At 38.3% G+C, this 20,813-nt stretch overlaps 2 protein-coding genes across 3 annotated transcripts in view; one reads left to right on the top strand and one right to left on the bottom strand.

Annotated features, from left to right (window-relative positions):
- Positions 1 to 20,813, bottom strand: part of cenpp (centromere protein P) — a 287,161-nt gene that overhangs the window by 175,436 nt on the left and 90,912 nt on the right. The gene's annotated exons all lie outside the window — the stretch shown is intronic.
- omd (osteomodulin) lies at positions 264 to 17,034 on the top strand. 2 transcript variants are annotated; one of them, XM_055648273.1, is made up of 4 exons: positions 264 to 3,042; positions 6,321 to 6,424; positions 10,644 to 11,575; positions 15,805 to 17,034. In XM_055648273.1, exons 3-4 carry the CDS (start codon positions 10,666 to 10,668, stop codon positions 16,044 to 16,046), a joined length of 1,152 nt encoding a protein of 383 aa, XP_055504248.1. In that variant the 5' UTR covers positions 264 to 3,042; positions 6,321 to 6,424; positions 10,644 to 10,665; the 3' UTR covers positions 16,047 to 17,034. The 2 variants fall into 2 exon arrangements, with proteins under 2 accessions (XP_055504248.1, XP_055504249.1); XM_055648274.1 differs by having other exon boundaries at positions 264 to 3,187.

Below are 20,813 nucleotides of genomic sequence, written 5' to 3'. Positions count from 1 at the left end.
CTTCATAAGACAGTCCTGACATCCCAGGAATCAGTCTGGTGAACCTTCTCTGCACTCCCTCTATGGCAATAATGTCCTTCCTCAGATTTGGAGACCAAAACTGTACGCAATACTCCAGGTGTGGTCTCACCAAGACCCTGTACAACTGCAGTAGAACCTCCCTGCTCCTATACTCAAATCTTTTTGCTATGCAATAGTCTTATAACTTTATCTGATAATAACTTATTTAGTTTAAATTTCAATATTAATATTTTATTATGTTTATCCATAGTTGGATCTTTAGCATTATCTATATCTAGTTGTCTGAATTGTTCTTCTAATTGTTTTTGTTCGTTCTTATTCTTTTTGTTTTGAAAAACTTGGCATGAGATAATGACTCCTCTTAAAGATTGCATTTGAAGAATGGTTACTGAGATTCTGGATTCTGGAGAATAATAGCCTACTTTCTATCAGCCCCAGAGTACCTCTTCCCCCTAGTTTATTGCTTATCCTTTTCTTTATAATCACCTTAATCCCCAACCACAAAACAAAGGATTTATTTTTCTGTATTTTGTTTTACACGTTGCAGTTCTACATCTGAAAATAATTAAGAGCTCTTTGTCACTGATTAAAACCAGACGAACAATACAAGTTTTGAACAAAGTTCTCCAAAGGCCCCGAGTGCTGTTAAACACATCTTTATAATCACTGAGAAAAATTGGAACAGCCATCAAAAAAGTTGTGGCAGCTGGTTAAGTATTTAATAAAATTACCTTCTTCTGACTTTCCTTCCTTCTGCCAAATACTCTGAAGCCACTTTAGTTGCAACTGCCTTCCCACCAGCATTTACCCCAGTGCGCGCTCCACCCATGAAACATCTCTCGTTCTGTGCACTTCCTTCACCAACTATATACTATAGACAATAGGTGCAGGAGGAGGCCATTCGGCCCTTCGAGCCAGCACTGCCATTCAATATGATCATGGCTGATCAACCCCTATTATATTCCCTGACTCCGCTACCTTTAAGAGCCCTATCTGGCTCTCTCTTTAAAGTATCCAGAGAACCGGCCTCCGAGGCAGCGAATTCCACAGACTCACAACTGTGAGAAAAAGTGTTTCCTCGTCTCGGTTCTAAATGGCTTACCCCTTATTCTTAAACTGTGGCCCCTGGTTGATCTCCCAACATCGGGAACATTCTTGCCTCTAGCGTATCCAAACCCTTACCAATCTTATATGTTTCAATAAGATCCCCTCTCATGCTTCTAAACTCCAGAGTGTACAAGCCCAGACGCTCCATTCTCTCGGCATATGACAGTCAATGTAGGAGGTAGGATCAATAATAAGATGTGGTTGATGGTAAAGAGCGTAGTCTTTGGCTGATACAGATGAGATGGTAAAATGGACGGAACAGTTGCAAACAGAATTCAATCCTGATAAGTTTGAGAAGGTAGGGATACAAGGAACTGCAGATGCTGGTTTAAAACAAAAAACAGAGTGCTGCGATAACTCAGTAGGCCAGCCAGCTTCTCTGGAGAACACCATCTCCAGTTTAAATTCCATTTGGAATATTTTGTAGGACTAGGAAACGAAGAAGAAGAAGAAGAAGTGTACTGACCCAAAATGTCACCTACCCATGTTCTCCGGAGATGGTGCCAGATCTGCTGAGTTACTCTGGCACTTTGTGTCTATGTTTGAGAAGATGATTAGCTGCAGCAAAAAAAATATGTGTAGGGATGAATATAAAACATTGATAATACCTGTCTGCAGTTACATTGTAGGAAGGATTTAATTGCATTGTAGAGAATGCGGAGGAGACTAACCAAGACATTGCTTGGGATGGAGCATATTATTAACAAGAAGTGTTAATTGGGTTTGAGGGCCTTCCTGTTGAAATGAGTAATATGAAAAGAGCAAAAGTTGAAGCAACCAGCAAGAACATTTTCTCATTGGCAGAAGTGTGCCAAACCTGTGGGCAGAGATTTAATGTAAGGAACAGGGGTTCTGAAGATTTTTTTTCAAGCTGGAATCTTTTTTGCAAGTTGGAATCTGGAACAAATTAACTGAGAGAATAGTGAAGCAGAGGTCCATACAACATTTAATAAATAGCTAGTTGAGCATTTGAATACAAAATCATAGAAGTTTGTGTGCCATGTGCTGGAAAATGCGATTAGTACAGGTGGAGTTTGGTGGTAGGCATTAGATGTGGTGGGCTGAACGGCTGGTTTCTATGACTCTGCAAATCTTTGATTCTCATATAATATTCCTATTTCAATAATTATGTCCACTATCATAACTAAATTTTCCCACCAATATGTCAACCAGCATCTTCATTCTCATTGCCATCACCATCTAATCAAAAGCTCTGCTCCTAACTCCAATTTCTTAATTTAGACCCCTGCCTTTGCCTCACCACTCATTTCCTGCATAATCTGAATTTCCTCCCTAAACTCTGAACCATATTCTTGGTTTCCTGTAAGACACACGTTAGAAGTGAGCCACATTCCCATCCTAGTAATTTCTTCTCTGGTCTTATACTCATGCATTGTCATGGAATACTTTTCTATGTTAACACTGCTATCACAAGCCGTTTTCAACACTTTTGTTAAATGACCATTCTGTCCAAATAAAAACACTAAACAGTAGAAATGCATGGCTGGCCTGGGAGCGGCTTTGTGGTGCTTTCTGAGTTTCTCATTAGCATGGCTAAGAGGCCCTTGCATAGATTTTTTTTTTCAAATTTTCCTGAGCTGTGTTTAAGGATCATCAAATTACATCAGTGAAAAGGTTATTGCTTTGGACTTCATGAACAACTCAATTGAATTAACAGTCAAATACACTTGGCATATCTGGAGACAAGAATAAACCCAACCCACATTGTTCCATTTAAGCTCTCGATTAATTCCTTATGTGTCGTCTCAAAGGAAATATTCCAGATTCCTTATGCACGTAAACTGACAAAAATATTTAACCATAAAGCTGAGCTACAGTCACTGAACAAATGGCTTTTGGTTTCCGGATTAATCTATACAATGAAGACACCAACAGCTGAGCATTGCTGCTAAGGTGAGGATATACGAAGTAAACAAAACCATTATTAAAGCTCTTTTTTTTGCAACCATATCACAATTTTTGTTATGTGAAACATCTTGCCTGAGAGTCTGGGAATGATTTCAGGATTAATGTTTCCCACAACCAAGAATTTTACCAGGTATGAGGAATAGATTTATTCTAAAGCTGAGAATAGCAATTCATTTCAACGTCCATTTTTGTAATAATTCATCTGCATGCCATTCAAAGGGATTTTGCATGTGTCTCCATGAAAAAAAAAATAATTTAAGATTCTGTGGCATGTTTAAATAATGGAAACTGCTTCATTTTCTAAATTTAATTGCAATGTGAACTTTCTATGTTTTAAAAATTATTTTAGGAATGCTCCTGAGAATAGCTCTGTAAAAATTATTGCATGGCAGTAATATAATTTTAATAAAGCATTCAGACAATGGTTTAGAATCAGCATCAAAATGATCACAAACTCCAAGAAAATGCTTCAGTTGATTCTGCATGAATATTTAGATGTTACTGCAGTTTAATTATGTATCTTGATGGTCAAGTACTTCAATTCAAAGAAAGGTATTTTCTGATGCTTTGATCTGACGAGAAAAAGGTTTTGTTTCATTTTCTTTTCCCTCCAGTTACTATCAAAGTAAACTGATTTCCTGCATCATGCCAGAAGGATGTTTATTTCTGCATTGGTAATTTGGGCATTCATTCAACTGGAATTTGTAAATGTATGAGTTTTGTTATCACCTATTATCAGCAATACTTCAGAATTAACTTAATTATTAGTCAAGATTGATTGTTTTCAAGTAGTTTGTCAGGGAGTTATGGCAATTCATGAATAAAATCATTTAAGTTGTAAATTATGAGACTAAAAATGTTTCTATATATTTTTCCGTAAAGATTTCAGCATTCAAGAAGTGAAAAGTCTATAATTTATTTTCCAAAGTATTGTGCTGAACAAGAAAATAAAAACTATATATAAAATCTAAAACTTTAATTCAATTCTCTAATGCATAATTTTACATGTACCTCAATTGTCAAACAGTATGTTATTAGCCATACATAAGATAGATTTAATCATTAAGAAACACTTCTACCCAACAATGATAAAATGCTAAAATCCACAAATAACAGCAGTTCATATAGAACACATTGGATTATGGTCAGCCAGCAGAATTTGTCATTAACTCCAATTATTAAATACAAATAAAATAGCTCAAATAAAATAAGATAGTAATTTAATAACAGCTGTTTGAAAACTAAGATAATTAAAATGATAAGAAACAAATATTCTTAAAATTATAAGAGCAAATTACGTAGGAATGCGTAAATCTAACAGAATTTTCAAAGCTCAGGATATAATATATAGATTCACATTCGAAAAAATAAAACAATTAGCAATTTTCTTTTTGTAAAATAAATGTTCCTATTTTCTACAGAGGAACGAAAATCAAATTCAATAAGTAGAGTGGGAAGTAGGAAAAAAGTTACATATTTTGAGTTAATTTTCATAGATGACTTGATTCTTAGTATGGTCAAATTATTGCAAATAGCCATAAATAATTGAACAATTTGGCATGTTGAGTGTTATGACTAAGCATAATCACAAGCACACTTTTGAAAAATTGTTAATGGGCAACAATCAGAATGTTACAGGTTGCTTTCCCCAGACCCCAACTCTCCCTCATTTTGGAGAACTGCAGTAAAAACTAATTCCCCAGTTGCACAGGTCTCATGGACCAGGAAATGTTTTTAACATACCTTACACCACAGTAGATGATATATTTACCAAATGAACCACATTATTACTCTGTTATGTTAACAACCTTAACTCTTGCCACTACACATTGTCCTATGCATTAGTTTTGCCAACCCATTTTCCCATTATTAAATTCTGATTCATTATCAACAAGCATTTCTAACTAACTTCAAAAAGAGGATCTTGAACAGCTGAGCAGGAATCCAGCTGAGCAGCTTGAACAGGAATCAAAACTGATGGAATCAAGATTTAGTTTTAGATTAAGAACAAAATGTAGTATTTTTGGAGGGTTATTGTAGCTCATCTATTATAGCTTATCATCCATTTCTATTTAATTCCAACTTAACAAGGCCCTATATTTATGTTGCCTACCTGATGCATTGGGCCTTGAATATCATTGGGATCTTAACCATGAATTCAATAGCATTCTGAACAGAACATGAATAATTTATCTCTACAACTTCGCATGCCAGGAAAGGAGGTCATGCTGAGGAGACTTAGGACAGGATTCCCTTAATGATGCCCTATTCCCACCAGTGAAAAATAACTGATTCACAAGCTTTGGCCCAGTTGACTTGACGGACTCAAATGTGACATAAACACTGATGTAGGAAAAATGTGTTTGTTGTCCACCCTGTTTAAACATCTTTTCAATTAGAACTCTCCAAATGGAATTTAGGATTATTGTGTGACGTTGCATATTGTGTCACATTTAGAACTGAGATGAGAAAAACAGAGTTGTGAATTTGTGAAATTCTCTGCCTCAGAAGGCAGTGGAGGACTATTCACTGGATGCATTCAAAAGAAAGTTAGATGGAGCTCACAGGGCTAACGGAATCAAGGGGTAAGGGGAGAAGGCAGGATCGGGGTACTGATTATGGATGATCAGCCATGATCACAATCAAAGGGCCGAATGGCCTACTCCTGCACCTATAGTCTATGTTTCTATGTAAGCATTTGCTATTTTACTCACTCAAAACTGTGTGAAACCACTGTCAGACAGTTAGGTTTCAGTCCCATTCCTGGAGGTTAGCACATAAGATGTAAGACAATACAATAAATGTTGAGTGCTGCATTATCAAGCATGGCAATAGCTGTTCTAGAGGGGTAAGTACCATAAATAAAATCTAATTTATAATCCTCTTAATTGGATTTTCAAGCAGCTAAGATACATTTCTCATCAATTAACTTTAGATTTTCCTTGCATAATACAAATAAATATGGTACACAATTCACCCTGAACAAAGTTTTGTAAATAAAGCTGAAATAAATGATCAACTAACTACTTTGAGAATGAATGATGGATTATTGTTGGCCAGAATAATAGAAATTCCATTCTATTATTCTCTTATTCTCAGTGAATATTTCACCTAAGCAAGATTTTCATTGTACCTGTACCTCACTGTACTTGTGCACCTGACAATAAACTTGGCTTGACAAATGGAGTATTTGTTTAACATCTCCATCGGTCTAGATTTTGTCTCAATATTCTGTGTTGTCTATTTACACAAACCTGTATCAGAGGCAAGATTGCAATAACGGAAGAAATCTGACAATCAAAGACATCACAAGACAATTTTAAGACCATTTTGCTTGGTGCTTTGCCCTTTACCAACTTCCTAAAAGGTAACTGATTCTTTATTTAATTGTCATCTAATTTTTCACCAAACAAAAAAAGTTATATTTGTCTCTCATTATTAGAAGTTACTCTGGTATCAGATGAACCTGGTCCTAGTCAACTGATTGAAATGGCATTTTACAGAATACTGTACAATTTTTCATTGGTATTACAGGATTACATTGATATCTGTATTCAAAATTGTGCTTTGCTCTTTGATGAACATTGCACTTTAAACTACCCTGCTGATCTGCAGAAGACCAGAATATATTCTTAACTTAGATTTGAAAGGAATTGAAGACTTTAGTTTTATCACGTCCCTTAGGAATCATGCATTTATTAAATCGGTACAACTAATTTCAGAAAGCCCTGTTTTTGGCTGAAAACAAGAATTAAAAAATGTAGATATTTAGATGAATTGCAGAAGCATACAGAGACATTTTTGAAATCTAAGCATTGCTCTACTATGAGCCATGGTAGGCCTAAGAGCAAATAAGGACAATGGTCAAACACATCTTGGTGCAAGTTAGGAGCCAGACAGTATAATTTTGAATGAGCCGATCTATTGGGAGGGCAGCATAGTGTCGCAGTTGGTACAACTGCTGCCTCGCACACCGGGGTCCCTGGTTCGATCGGAGCTTGAGTTCTGTCTGTGTGGAGTTTGCACCCATGTGGGATTCCTCCGGGTGCTCCGGTTTCCTCCCACATCCCAAAGACATGTGGGTTTGCAGGTTAATTGGCCTGTAAATATCCACAAATATATAGAGAGTGGATTAAAAATTGGATAATAGTGTAAATGGGTGATAGGGGGATGACATGGACTAGGTAGACCAAAAGACCTGTTTCCATGCAATATCTTTAAATCAATCAACCAATCGAAGACCCAGGATAGCCTGACTAAGAGTGAGTGGAAGTCAACATGTTGAATGATATGTGAACATGGGCATGGGTTCCAGGCAATGAGCTGAGTTTAGGTCATAAAAATGAAAAAGATGATCTTACTAGTGGCACCAATATGAAAATGGATTCTCAGCTTGGGATCAAACATGGCAAATATTGTAAATTGTCTCACTTTGCCTATCGCTTAAGAGGGAAAGGATGGTGTTGGTTTCCATGGAACAGATTTTGTAGAAACAACTTATTACGTTCAGTGACAGGAAATTTCTGCTCCTCCTGTATTAAATTTGATGTGCTGGTAATTTAGAGACAGTATTAAGGTTGAATAATGTTGCAATGAACTATAGCATACATATTATACCTTGCATTCTGCAGGAAACTTGCAAAGTGCATGGCATTCACATGATCAAAATGATCTACTCTTGCTGCACATGTAGTTACTTCCCATCATCTGTTTAAAAGGCTTTGGGAATGAGGCAAGTGCACAATAATCCTCCAAAGTACTTTGCCAGGGTCTGGATGACCTGATTTGTAAGAGCCAAAACGTTATATATACTTTCAAATGCAGCCTGGGAAAGTGCTCTTCGTCATCATATTTTTATGGTTGTACTGTCCTGCATTGGCTTCAGTTGAGGCTTTGTTGATAATGCAGTTGATCTCATGGAAAATGCTTAAGATCACTGATGTAGTAGATAGAAGTGTAAGGATGCCATATTCAGAACTCAACAGCTCTGAATATCTATTTTATAAATATCCTGAGAGCTGAGATTTGGCTGTCAGGAGCAAATTTGATGACCATATGATGACCATGATTAGGACAAATGATGATACTGATAATGAATGATATTGCACAAAAAGAAAATGTTTAAATGAACTGAAATTTAAAATAATCTGTCCATAGTTAATTCCAGACTTAATTGTGGTAATACCAATTGTACAAGAAGATATCCTTCGGATGACGTTTTCAGTAAAGTAACTTACTGCTTGTCTCCTATAACAAAACCATGTTTAATAACCACAGCTGCAATATCTACCACTGGAGGATTAACATTTAAAACCTAGCCGAGGTAGCTGCAGGTTTGATACAGTACAGTCATGGAATAATGCAGCACGGATATAGGTCCTTCACCCCAACCCGTCAGGTTTACCAAGATACTCAATCTAAACTAGTTACGTTTTTCCCTCATTTGGCCCATATCCCTCTAAACCTTTCCTATCCATATACCTAGCCAAGTGACCTATTTATAATAGATGATGAGTCTCTTCAAAGTTATTACGGTACCTGCCTCAACTATCTCCCCTGGCAGCTCATTCTCTATATTCGACACCTTCTGAATGAAAAAGATGCCCCTCAGGTTTCTGTTAAATCTTGCCCTCCTCTCATCTTAAAGCTATGTCCTTTGGCTCTTGATTCCCCAAGCCTGGATTACAGACTGTAAATTCACCTCATCAATTCCCCTCATGATTTTACACATATCTATAAGACATGTTCCCAATGTTGGGGAAGTCCAGAACAAGGGGTCACAGTTTAAGGATAAGGGGGAAGTATTTTAGGACTGAGAGGAGAAAAACATTTTTCACACCGGTGAATCTGTGGTGAATCTGTGGAATTCTCTGCCACAGAAAGTAGTTGAGGCCAGTTCATTGGCGATATTTAAGAGGAAGTTAGATGTGGCCCTTGTGGCTAAAGGGATCAGGGGGTATGGAGAGAAGGCAGGTACAGGATACTGATTTGGATGATCAGCCATGATCATATTGAATGGCGGTGCTGGCTCGAAGAGCCAAATGGCCTACTCCTGCACCTGTTCTATGTTTCTAAGATCGCCCTTTAGCCTCCTGACATCCAAGGAATAAAGTCCTAGCTTGCCCAATCTCTCCCTAGTTCAGGCCCTTGAATCTTGATAACATTCTCGTAAATCTTCTCTGCACTCTTTCTAGCTTAATGATATCCTTCATGTCATAAGATCGCAAGGGAACACAATTAGGCCATTGGGCCGATCAAATCTACTCCACCATTCAATCATGGCTGATCTATCTCTCGCTCCTTACCACATTCTCCTGCCTTCTCCCCATTATTTCTGACACCAACACTAATTAATAATCTGTCTCTGCCTTAAAAGTATCCACTGACAGCCTCCACAGCCTTCTGTGGCAAAGAATTCCACATATTCACCACTCTCTGAATAAATAAATTCCTTTTCATCTCCTTCCTAAAAGAACGTCTTATAATTCTGAGTCTATGACCTCTAGTCCTCGACTCTCCCACTAGTGGAAACATCCTCCCCACATCCACTATATCCAAGCCTTTCACTATTATGTAAGTTTCAATGAGGTACCCCCTCATTCTTCAAAACTCCAGCGAGTACAGGCCCAGTGCTGTCAAAAGCTCATCATATGTTAACCTACTCATTCCTGGGATCATTTGGAAGCGTAAACACAACACTCTGAATGTGGCTTCGCCTACATATTTTACCACTGTAACATAACATCCCATTTCTATTCTGAATACTCTGACAAATGAAGCCAATGTATCTTTACCACAGTATGTACATGTGCCACCACTTTCCGGGAATTGTATATCTGTACTTCTAGATCCCTCTGGCCCCAGGGCCCTACCTTTCACTGTAAAATCCTGCCCTGGATGTGCCAAAATGTACCACCTCATACTTATCTGCATCAGTCGTTCTTATTGGTTTGTTGTAAACTGTAATTTAGTTATTTCCTTTCTAAAAACTGCTTATCATGCAAATGAATGTGCTTGATTGGTACATCCTGATTCTCCATCAATTTCTAGTGTATATTGATAAAATATGGTAAAGGAGTATTAGACAGGGTCCTGAATTGAGTAAATATGAAATTATAAGAACAGCTTGTTAGATAAGACAGAATGAATCGGAGCTGTCAATGCTCCTAGAATAAAATTAAGGACTGAAAACATCAATATGGTGACGAACTTGGGAGTTTTAGCAGTAAGAAATGTCATGTATGCCCTTCAGTATTGAAGGTATAGTGCTTTGTACACAAGCATCAATTTTACATCTTGTTCCAGTGAAAATACATCAATAATGCCTGAATACTATACAATCAGGCAGAATGAGAAATATATGTTTCAGTGATCAGAAAGCATCTAAAAGGAAGGTTGACCTTCGTTATTTTGGCCATTCCTGAACTGCTCCATCTGGTTACTGGAGGACATTTCATTTAAGAATTAATGTTATCTGTTTCTGTAATGGAGGATTGTCGCATTGCCACTGATTATGTTGTCATATTAATTGATTGTTCTTTTATAATTCATTCTTCATTCTCTTGTCTTCATTTTAATTTCAATAGAAACAACATCGTCAACATAAGAATGGCCTTCGTCACAAGGCTGCCAATTTTAATACTTCTCTTTGGTGTAAATATTCTTTGTAAAGAAACCAATGATGATCCATCTACTCCGCAACATCATCGACGCATCCGTACGCCCATAGATCTTGAGCTTTACAGATCATTTCCCAGAGAGTGTGCCCGTGAATGTCGGTGCATACCATCATTTCCATTGGCTATGTACTGTGATAATCGAAAACTGAAAAATATTCCCAATATTCCAGCGCATGTGAGATATCTTTTCCTTCAGTTCAATGAAATAGAAAGTGTGCCAGAAAATGCCTTTGTTAACGCAACATTGCTTCAAGAAATTAATTTGAGTCGTAATAAATTGATGACTTCCAAGATAGCCAAAGGTGTCTTTGGTAAACTCAAACATCTGATTATTCTTAATCTGGCACACAACAAAATTGAAGGGGTCCCAGCTCCACTACCCAATAATCTTGAAAGAATTGATTTCAGTTCCAATCGAATTACTAAACTACCCGCGGATACTTTCCGCTCACTGATAAATGTCACAATTTTGGATCTTGGCTATAACAGACTCCCTGATGGTGCAGTTAAGGGAAATCATCTTGGAAAAATGAAGAGTCTCTTACAGTTAAACCTGTGCAGTAATAAACTCAAATCTATGCCCGGAGACCTTCCAGCTTCTCTACTACAACTTTCAGTTGAAAACAACTACATATCATCTATCCCAGCAAATTACTTCAGAAAAACACCACATCTCATCTCGTTGAGAATGACACATAATAAACTCAAACAAGTTCCATATGGTTTGTTCAACCTCTCAAAACTGATGGAATTGAAACTAGGTCACAACCTACTCACTAAAACCTTCTACGTTTCAAGGAATCTAGAACACCTGTATCTCAACAATAATGACTTTACAAGTATGCACACTATTATGATACATTCTCACTAACTGATAGTTATGATGTAAAAAAAAAGAGTTGCATGTCCACACTGAAGCGGTACTAACCTTAACTTGTTTTGGTGAATAGTTTTCCGTACAAAAAGAAACCTGCATCTCATAAAAGCACCGCACTATAAATGGAAATACTTTTTTTTTAAATGATGTAGTTACACCTTAGACCAAAGTAATGTAAGTAATCAGCAGATATGTATTTGTGAAGAGAAAAAACAAATTTTACCACGTTTGTTAATATAATCACATAGATTTTCACACCCACACTTAGCTATTTCTGTTTTTCTCTGAAATGAATGGACTTTATTTGTATTCAGGTGTAAAATCTCACCACAACCAAGCTGTAAGTATAAATATTCTTGTGGGATTATGATTTGGTCACAATAACTGAACCATGGCTGAAAAATAGATACATTTCCAGGATAGGAGGTGTTCAGCAAAAAAAATAGGACAGGAGGATGCAGATAGGGAGAGAGAAAAGACTGCTTGAGAGAGAGAGAAAAAGACTGCTTGAGAGAGAGAAAAAGACTGCTTGAGAGGGGGAGAGATGAGCCAATGTATGCATCAACACAAGATATCTTGACACATAAGGGATTTCCAGATTTCCACCTTGCATCTTTCATTTCCAAGAGAATGCTGCCAAATCTCATTCAAAGGGGTCATGCAAGAGAAAAGGCAAAGGAGGAGATAACAGAAAAGGCCAGAAATTTCAGCAGGACAGACAGCTTATTTAGAGAGAGAACCTGAGTTAACATTTCAGGTACAAGAACCGTTGTTATTTCTGGGAAACAGACAAAACAAGTTAGTTGGAAACAATATAGGGCAAAATTAAAAGGTGCATAACAAATTTGAGCTAGAATGTATTTGATAACTGCAAATTATAGTGGATTTGATAATCAGCTTAATTTTCTGCCAACAGTTTGCAATTCCTTACTACACTGTCAAGAATGGGCAGCAAATATAGTGTCTTAATTTCAACACCATAACTGAAAACATTATCACAGTTTCTTAAAATACCATTAGTCAAATGTCAAAGGCAGTATGCTATCATCTTCTAAGTAACTAAGTGTGTTAGATGCATCTCTGGAGAACATCTCTGGAGAACACCTCTGGAGAGGTGACGTTTCTGGTCAGGAGCCCACTTCAGACTGATTATGGTTGAGTGTTTCGGGGAAGAAAGCTGAAAGAGAGGAGAGGCAGGACAAAGTGTGACAGGTAATAGCTAGACAAAGGTGAGGGGGATTTTGATAGGCAGATGGATGGAACAAAGACCAGAGATAAAAGAAGATGTGAGACAGGATTGAAGAGTAGATATTGTGAAGCCAGGATTGCAGGTTACTTTTCTTTTTGCAAACAGACAAACAAGATAGATATTCGTGTAGGAATGGAATTAATGGTGAGACATTAATGAGGCCATGCTTGTGTATTGTGTATAGTTTTCGATACCCTGCAATAGGTAAGAAGTTATCAATTTGGAAAAAGCGCAAAGAACATTTGTGAGAATGTTGGTAGGATTTGAAGGCTTGGGTTATAAAGGGAGGTTTGACTATTGACATTGGACAATGCCCTGCCTAGACCATTGGAACCTTAGGGATAGCCTTGTAGAGGTCAAAATGCCACACAAAAGGAGTCCAAAGAGGGCATAGGTTTAAGCGAGTGCATATCTGGAATGAGTTGCCAGAGAAAGTGGTTGAGGCAGGTACAATAACATTTTTTTTTAAAGACATTTGGACGTACATGGATAAGAATGATTTTGAGGGATTTGTGCCACATGTGGGTAAATAGAACTACACTTCGTGGTCAGTATGGACGAGTTGGACCTAAGGATCTGTTTCAGAGCTATATTGCTCAGTTACTCAATTACATTATTACTCTAGGACCTGGCATAAACACCAATGGCCTCCTTCTAAGTGACTTTGAGAAATATGCCAATACCTTTTGCTACCAGGCAGGGAAAATTGTGTTTTTATGAACATGCAGGTCTTGCAAATTTGATTCCAGGGTATATTCTTCTAATTACACTTCATGCTTGTCAATTAATCAGTTTAATGTTTAAAAAGTTAACTGTAGAAAGCTGCTATTGGGGAACATACAACAACTGAGAAAAAAATTAAGTGGTGAGGTTGCGCACACCAGTGGGAATAAGTGAATGTTAGATCAAGGTAATATTCAAACTGCTGAGAGGAAAACAAAATTCATAAATAGAAACACTGAGGGCTGTGAAGATGGTGTAGTTGGTGGAATGCAATGGGAGAGGATCCACACCTAATGCTTAGAGAACCTACTGTTGTTTAAAATGCTTGAGGCACCTACCATATATGTGGCTCCCAAAGACTACATGATGTGTCCTTAAGTTCCCACATGCTGCCGAAATGGCAACAAGTTTCAGCTATCCTTCTATAATTCAAGGATCTTTCATCCCTTTTATGAAACAACCTTGATTAAACTAACCAAACCACATATTTTTGTCTTTTTATGACCTTTCTCTTCCCAGTTTAAGCAGGAGGTTTGAGTTGGAAAGCAGCACCTTTGACTGACTGACTAAATATCCATATTAAGCAATGTTCAAACCTGCACCCAGTCCCGTATCATTAGAATTTATCCAGATTTTCCAAAATACAAAAGCTGCATCACCTTCTCCCATTTTATCATATTTCCACAGTTGAAATTCCAAACTAAAGATATGTATCATTAATCAGATGTTTGTGGGCAAAATTCTACAATAATTCTGATTAGTATTATGTTCATCTGGCAAATCAGTTAACAGGATACCATCATTAGTAAATTCAGTAGCTACTGTTCATCTGAAAACCTTGACAGTCATTCGCCGAAGGCACGTCTACCAAATCTAAACCCAAATTATCCAATCTATCCACCGAATCTATGACCAATCTAAGTTGTGCAAATACATTGTCAGTAAAGGAAAGCAAGAAATTTACTTGGGCCCTGGCAGAGAATCTTGATGAAGGCCTGTGACCAGTGATGTGCTGCAGGGATCGGTGGTTGTTCTCGATTATTTGTTATGTATGTTAATGATTTAGATGAGAATGTAGTTCATGGTTAATAGTTTGTAGATGACTATTGTAGATAAATTGGAGGTAGTGTGGTAAATGTGGTACAACAGGGAGACCTTGGAGTACGAGTACAGTTTCCTGCAAATGGTAACACAGATTCAGATTCAAACTTTATTGTCATTGTGCAGTGTACAGTACAGAGACAACAAAATGCAGTTAGCATCTCCCTAGAAGGGAGTCAGGGAGGTGAAGAAGCCATATGGTATGCATGTTTTCATCGGTCAGGCACAGGAGTTGGGACATCATGTAACAACTGTATAAGATATACCCCACTTGGTATATTGTGCGCAGTTCTAGTCACCATGCTATAGGAAGAATTTAATTGTTTTAGAGAAGGTGTAGAGAAATGTCACAAGGAAGTTTTAGGGCTTGACGTTCAGAAGAGAGTGGATAGGGTAGGGTTGTATTCCCTGAAGCAAATGAGGCTGAAGGAGAACCCTAAAGAGGTATATAAATTATGAGGAGCACAGATAAGGTGGACGTCACAGCCTTTTTTTCAGGGGATAGATGTCTAAAACTTGACGGCTTAGGTTTAAGGTGAGAGAAAAGATTTAATGTGAGCCTGAGGGGCAACATTTTTACACAAGAGCTGGTAGACTGCCAGATGAAGATGCAGAGATGTGTACAATGACAATGTGTAAAATACATTTGGACAAGCACACAGATAGGACAGGTTTAGAGGGATATGGGTCAAATGTAAGAAAATGGGACTAACTCAGATAGACCCCTCAATTGGTAATGACAAGCGGGTCCGTTTCCGTGCCATGTAACTCTATGACTGAAACATAACAAAAAGACAACTTAATTTTTTTAAATTAAATGTCAAACTAAGGAAAATTACGACACTGGAGCCAGCGCATGAGCTAGCATGGATTATGAGAGGTCAAGTATGGGATCTTTTTCAGCAATAGAGCTCAGCTATTGATTGTTAAATCCAACAAATTTGTAATTCCAGCAGAAACAAAAACAAAGACATTGATCCATTCAAACACAGTGAGCTTATCTTTAACTAAATCTTTTCTTAAAAATTGCAGTAACACCTATGTGTTATGCCTTTTGAATGAAAAATAGAACATACACAGTTCAACGGTGCTAATAATGTCTTTCTTTTGCTTTGCAGCACTTAATGTTACTTTGATGTGTCCTACAACTGATATAACAAATCCAAACCATCTGACCTATATTCGGCTTGAGAAAAATAAGCTGCGAGGCCCTTTAAATACGTATATCTATGCCTGCTTTCCTCGTCTTCGAAACCTTGTTTTTGGTGAACAGTATACTGCACGAGTCGTTGAAAACCAAGAAGTTCCTAGATTGGTTGGAATGCCAATATTACAGCCAAATGGAGAATCAAATCGCTGAATCAATTACCAACTATAATCTACAATATGTACTAACAACTTCTAAACATCATGTGAAGCTATATTTTTTCCATTACATAAAAGTATAAGTCACATAAGAAAAAAAAAAGTGCAATTCTTATTGCTTTTTCCCCTCAATCTTCAAAATTGTGATATGGCAGAAAATTATTCTGATATTTTCAATTAACTTAAAAATAAGAATTGCAAGGTAAAATTAGCAGGGTATATGAATATGTCCACTATATTTCCTAAATTTAAGCTCTCATCCCTACTTCACCTGTCCAGAAAAGGGATACATTTAATTACTCTCATCTTCCACCCAATTACCGTGAAAATCTAATGTCAATCCAACCCATTTCTGACACTCGCTTTCAATGGAACAAAACTCGAAAGACATCTTAAGGTATACTCCCTGCTGAGTATTTCAGGCCTAACCTTTTTGTTTTATTTTCAGAAAATAAAACAATTAGTTTAATTAGATAGGACAAGAAAAGTCTATGGTGCCACTGCACTGCAAAATGTATGAAGAAGCAGTACTGACTAAATTTGAAACATAACCATGAAATAGACAATCTCAAAATCAGTAATTCCATGCACATGGCAACCAGGATAAAGCCATTTAACATCCGCATTGAAGTTATGTGGGGTCATATGCTTAGATTAATGTTACTCTAATTTTAATTCTCAAGATTTTTCTTTTAATTTAGCTTATTTCTTAAAATCTTACAGACAAATCTGACATTCTTAAGGACACATTCAACTTGATAATTTTGTACAAAGAACTACAAGAGAGTGTGATTACTTACCCCTTTTCATATGTAACTGCAATATCTTAATTTACTTATATATTGCATATATTCTAATAGCCTATTACTATATATTTTCGACCGTAAGCAACTTTGTTGTTTTGAAGGTGGAAGATCCATCCACATTTCATCAAATTTTATTTAACTAAATAAAATATGTTTATATGCTGAAATTCTCAAAAACTTTGTATCAACTTTATTGAGTAAAACATTGCTCGAATACATACCAAGAAAGATTTGACCATGCTTTTCACAACCTCGGATCTTCATAATGCAGAAGCCAACTTCAGCACTTCATAATACAGAAGCTCTTTGTAAAGTACTCTGAAGTGCAGTCACTGAGGGGAACGGGAAGAGGCAACAGGAACCGTGAAGGAAATGCACTGCAAAAGATAACGGGTGCAATGGAAAAAAGGACAGGACAAATAAAATGGGTTTGGGGGATAGACAAAAAGGGAGAGAATGGTGGATAACGGTGGAATATGATCTACATTGACCATCAGTCAGAAAAGATATTTGGGTGATCCAATTCAGACCTCTAAATAACAATTCAATCAATTGAATTCACACCCGATGCAATCAGGAAATGGCTGCATGTATTGGACAGTATGCAGTGACTGCAGAGCCTGATAATATCCTGGCCGTAGTAAAAACATTTTGCTAGAATTAAACAATTATATTGCTGCTACAACCTGATATCTAAATGGCAATGTTGGTGGTAGCTCTCCAGTGCTTTGAAGTGTCTGCTGTAGATAGCTCATGTTTCAATGCTATACAGGTAGGCAGAGATCAATGCTGATTTTGCAGTCTTGATCTTAAAACACTTTTTACCTAAGACAGCCTGGGACATCAATGACAATTGATGTGGAGCTGTGGCTGCGACAGCAGCGGCGGCAGCAGCAGTGGCAGTGGAGATCCGACTCGGCCTCGGAGCTGTGGCGGCGGCAGCGGAGACCCGACTAGGCCTCAGAGCTGTGACGGCGACGGCGACGGCAGCAGCGACAGCGGCAACGGAGATCCGACTCGGCTCCGGACCTGTGGCGGCAGCAGCAGTGGCAGCGGAGACCCGACTCGGCCCCGAAGCTGTGGCGGAGGCAGCGGCAGCGGAGACCCGACTAGGCCTCAGAGCTGTGACGGCGACAGCGACAGCGGCAACGGAGATCCGACTCGGCCTTGGAGCTGTGGCGGCAGCAGCGGAGACTGGACTCGGCCTCGGAGCTGTGGCGGAGGCAGCAGCAACGGAGATCCGACGGCCTCGGACCTGTGGCGGCAGCAGCAGCAGCGGCAGCGGAGACCCGACTCGGCCTCGGAAGCGTGGCGGCGGCAGTGAAGACCCGACTCGGCCTCGGAGCTGTGGCGGTGGCAGCGACCACCCGCGGAGATTGAACCAGCCCGTTCGCGGAGCACGGTTGAGCCGCGGGATTTACCATCACCCGGTGGGCTCACAACATCTGGAGCCTGGATCACCGTCGCGCAGAGGGAGAACAAAGAGGGAAGAGACAGAGACTTTAAGATTTTGCCTTCCGCCACAGTGAGGAGGTGTTTGGTGAACTCACTGTGGTGGATGTTAAAATTGTGCGTTTATGGTGGAAGGAGGGGAACCCCCGTTCCCTGAATAGTGAGGACATTTCAGATGTCCTGGTGTGGAACGCCTCATCCGTGGAGCAGATACGGCGTAGACGGAGGAATTGGGAGTAGGGGATGGAGTCCTTACAGGAAGCAGGGTGGGAAGAAGTGTAGTCCAGATAGCCATGGGAGTCAGTGGGTTTGTGTCATTTTTTTATTATATGTATGACTGCAGTGAAACAAAATTGTGTTCAGACCGAAAGGTCTGAATGACAATAAACAAATCTAATCTAATCTAATCTAATCTAATCTAATCAATGAAGAATTTCATCACCAGATGTCTGCCTTCATTAAGAGGTGTCTCCCAAGATCTGGGAAGTGGGTCACTTTACCATTGGAGAGTGATGTCTAAATATAATGCCATATTCTCTTACATGCTTCAGAGAATGATTCAATAATGTTTGTAGCTTGAATTTCAATGGTGCCTATACCCAAATATCATCTAGGTACAGATTGATGATGACGTTGGAGAGACATTGTTTCTCAGTATGCCAAATGAAACAATATCAGTATCCTCTCACCAAGCCGAACTCGAGGGCCTAACTACATTCGGTCAGCTTTAACATGAAGACCGTTTTGGTTGCATGCTCATCATCAAACTCTTAAAACAAACGGAAAGATAACCAGATTCATAGTAGAAAGGATTTAAATGCATTTTCAAATCCACCATGTAAAAGAAAGACACCTCCATTGACTTACAAAAGTCGATGCCACATGGACCATTGAAAATGGAGGAAGAGCATTCAGGATGGCATAGAGAACCTCAAATTCATTTTTCATGTACACACAGAAGCCCTGATTAATTCTCATTGGCCCATCTGATTAAGCACCTTCTATCAACAAGTGGCAGAGAACTCAACAACTTATGTCACCTCAAACTCAACAGAAATCATAATTGATCCAAGGGGCTGCGTATGAATAATACAAATACAACAATTACACTAACATGTCAATTAGAGTGGATGGAAAAGGTGCATATATTCAGATGCGAAGGTGGGAAGTACAGTCTGAAGAAGGGTTTTGGTCCGAAACGTTCCAGCATCTGCAGTTCATTCTTGAACAAACTGCTTATATTGAAATATCTTTATTGAACACTGTTGATCTGTGGCATGAAATAATTATATTATCTGAAAATAGTTAATTATTAAACTAATAATGTGAAAATCTAACCTTGTTCTAACATGCATTAAGCCCATGGATGATTCTTTGCAGATTGTTTATCACCCGATATTGAGAAGCAATACCCTTATCATGGAACATGGAATAGCACAGCAAAGGAATTGGCTCTTTGGCCCACGATGCCTGTGCCAAACATGATGCCAAATGAAGCCATTCCCTACTGCCTGCACATGGTTCATACCTCTCCATAAATAATGAAAACGCATATATACAAAACATATGTCCCTACATATTCATGTGCCTATCCGAAAGACTCTTAAATGTTACTAACATTGCACTACCATCCTTGACAAAACATTCCAGGCATCTACCGCACTGTCTCAATGGAACACCACTGATCTTAGACCTTCAGCCAGAATGGCATTCTTCCATCAAACACTATCCTTCTATGTGTAAGCCAGTTCTGAATATAATCTTCAAAGTCAACATGGATCCCATAAATCTTAACCTTTTGGGATCAGCCCACCATGTGGAACCTTGTCAAATGCCAAACTATATCCTTGTAGATAACATTCAGTGATTCCCTTATCCCAATCACAATTGTGAACTGATCAAAAAAATTCAATCAAGTTTGACATCACCTACCCTGGAGGATGCCCTGCTGACTCCTTTATACACCATTCTTTTCCAAAAGCCCTAGAAAGCAAACCTGATATTCTATTTATTTCCAGTGCACAGATATTTCAGTCTGGAGAATGAATCTGTTCCCAAACGTCAGCTATATTTCTACACAATGCTGCTTGACCCACTGGCTTCCTCCAGCTTCTTCCATTTCTTGAGTCTCCACAGATATTTCCCCTAGAATTCGCAAAGGAATTACAAATTCCTGCATTTACATCTGGTGACTAAAGTAAAACACTTTTGCAGCAACTTCACCGGAACTGTGCACTTTTATTCACTTTCAAGCCCATCAACTGCTGTGCAGTAATGTAACACCATTGATCATCTGTCATGAATATTGAAAATCAGTTTGCATTTACACCAATCAGGTCTCAATATGTTTCAATGATAATCACTTATTTTTTGAAATAATTTGCACATAGGTAGGTCCCATAAATGATGTTGGCAATGAAAACAAATTGGCTAATGCACCAGAAGTACTGATGCATTTTAAAAGGAGACATTTTTTTACATCCCCTAAACGTTTTAACATTATG

The sequence above is a fragment of the Leucoraja erinacea genome, chromosome 16, assembly GCF_028641065.1.
Source record: "Leucoraja erinacea ecotype New England chromosome 16, Leri_hhj_1, whole genome shotgun sequence".
In the NCBI taxonomy this organism is placed as follows: domain Eukaryota; kingdom Metazoa; phylum Chordata; class Chondrichthyes; order Rajiformes; family Rajidae; genus Leucoraja; species Leucoraja erinaceus.
The sequence above is the reverse complement of the archived record's forward strand: the minus strand, read 5'-3'. Positions and strand labels throughout refer to the sequence as shown.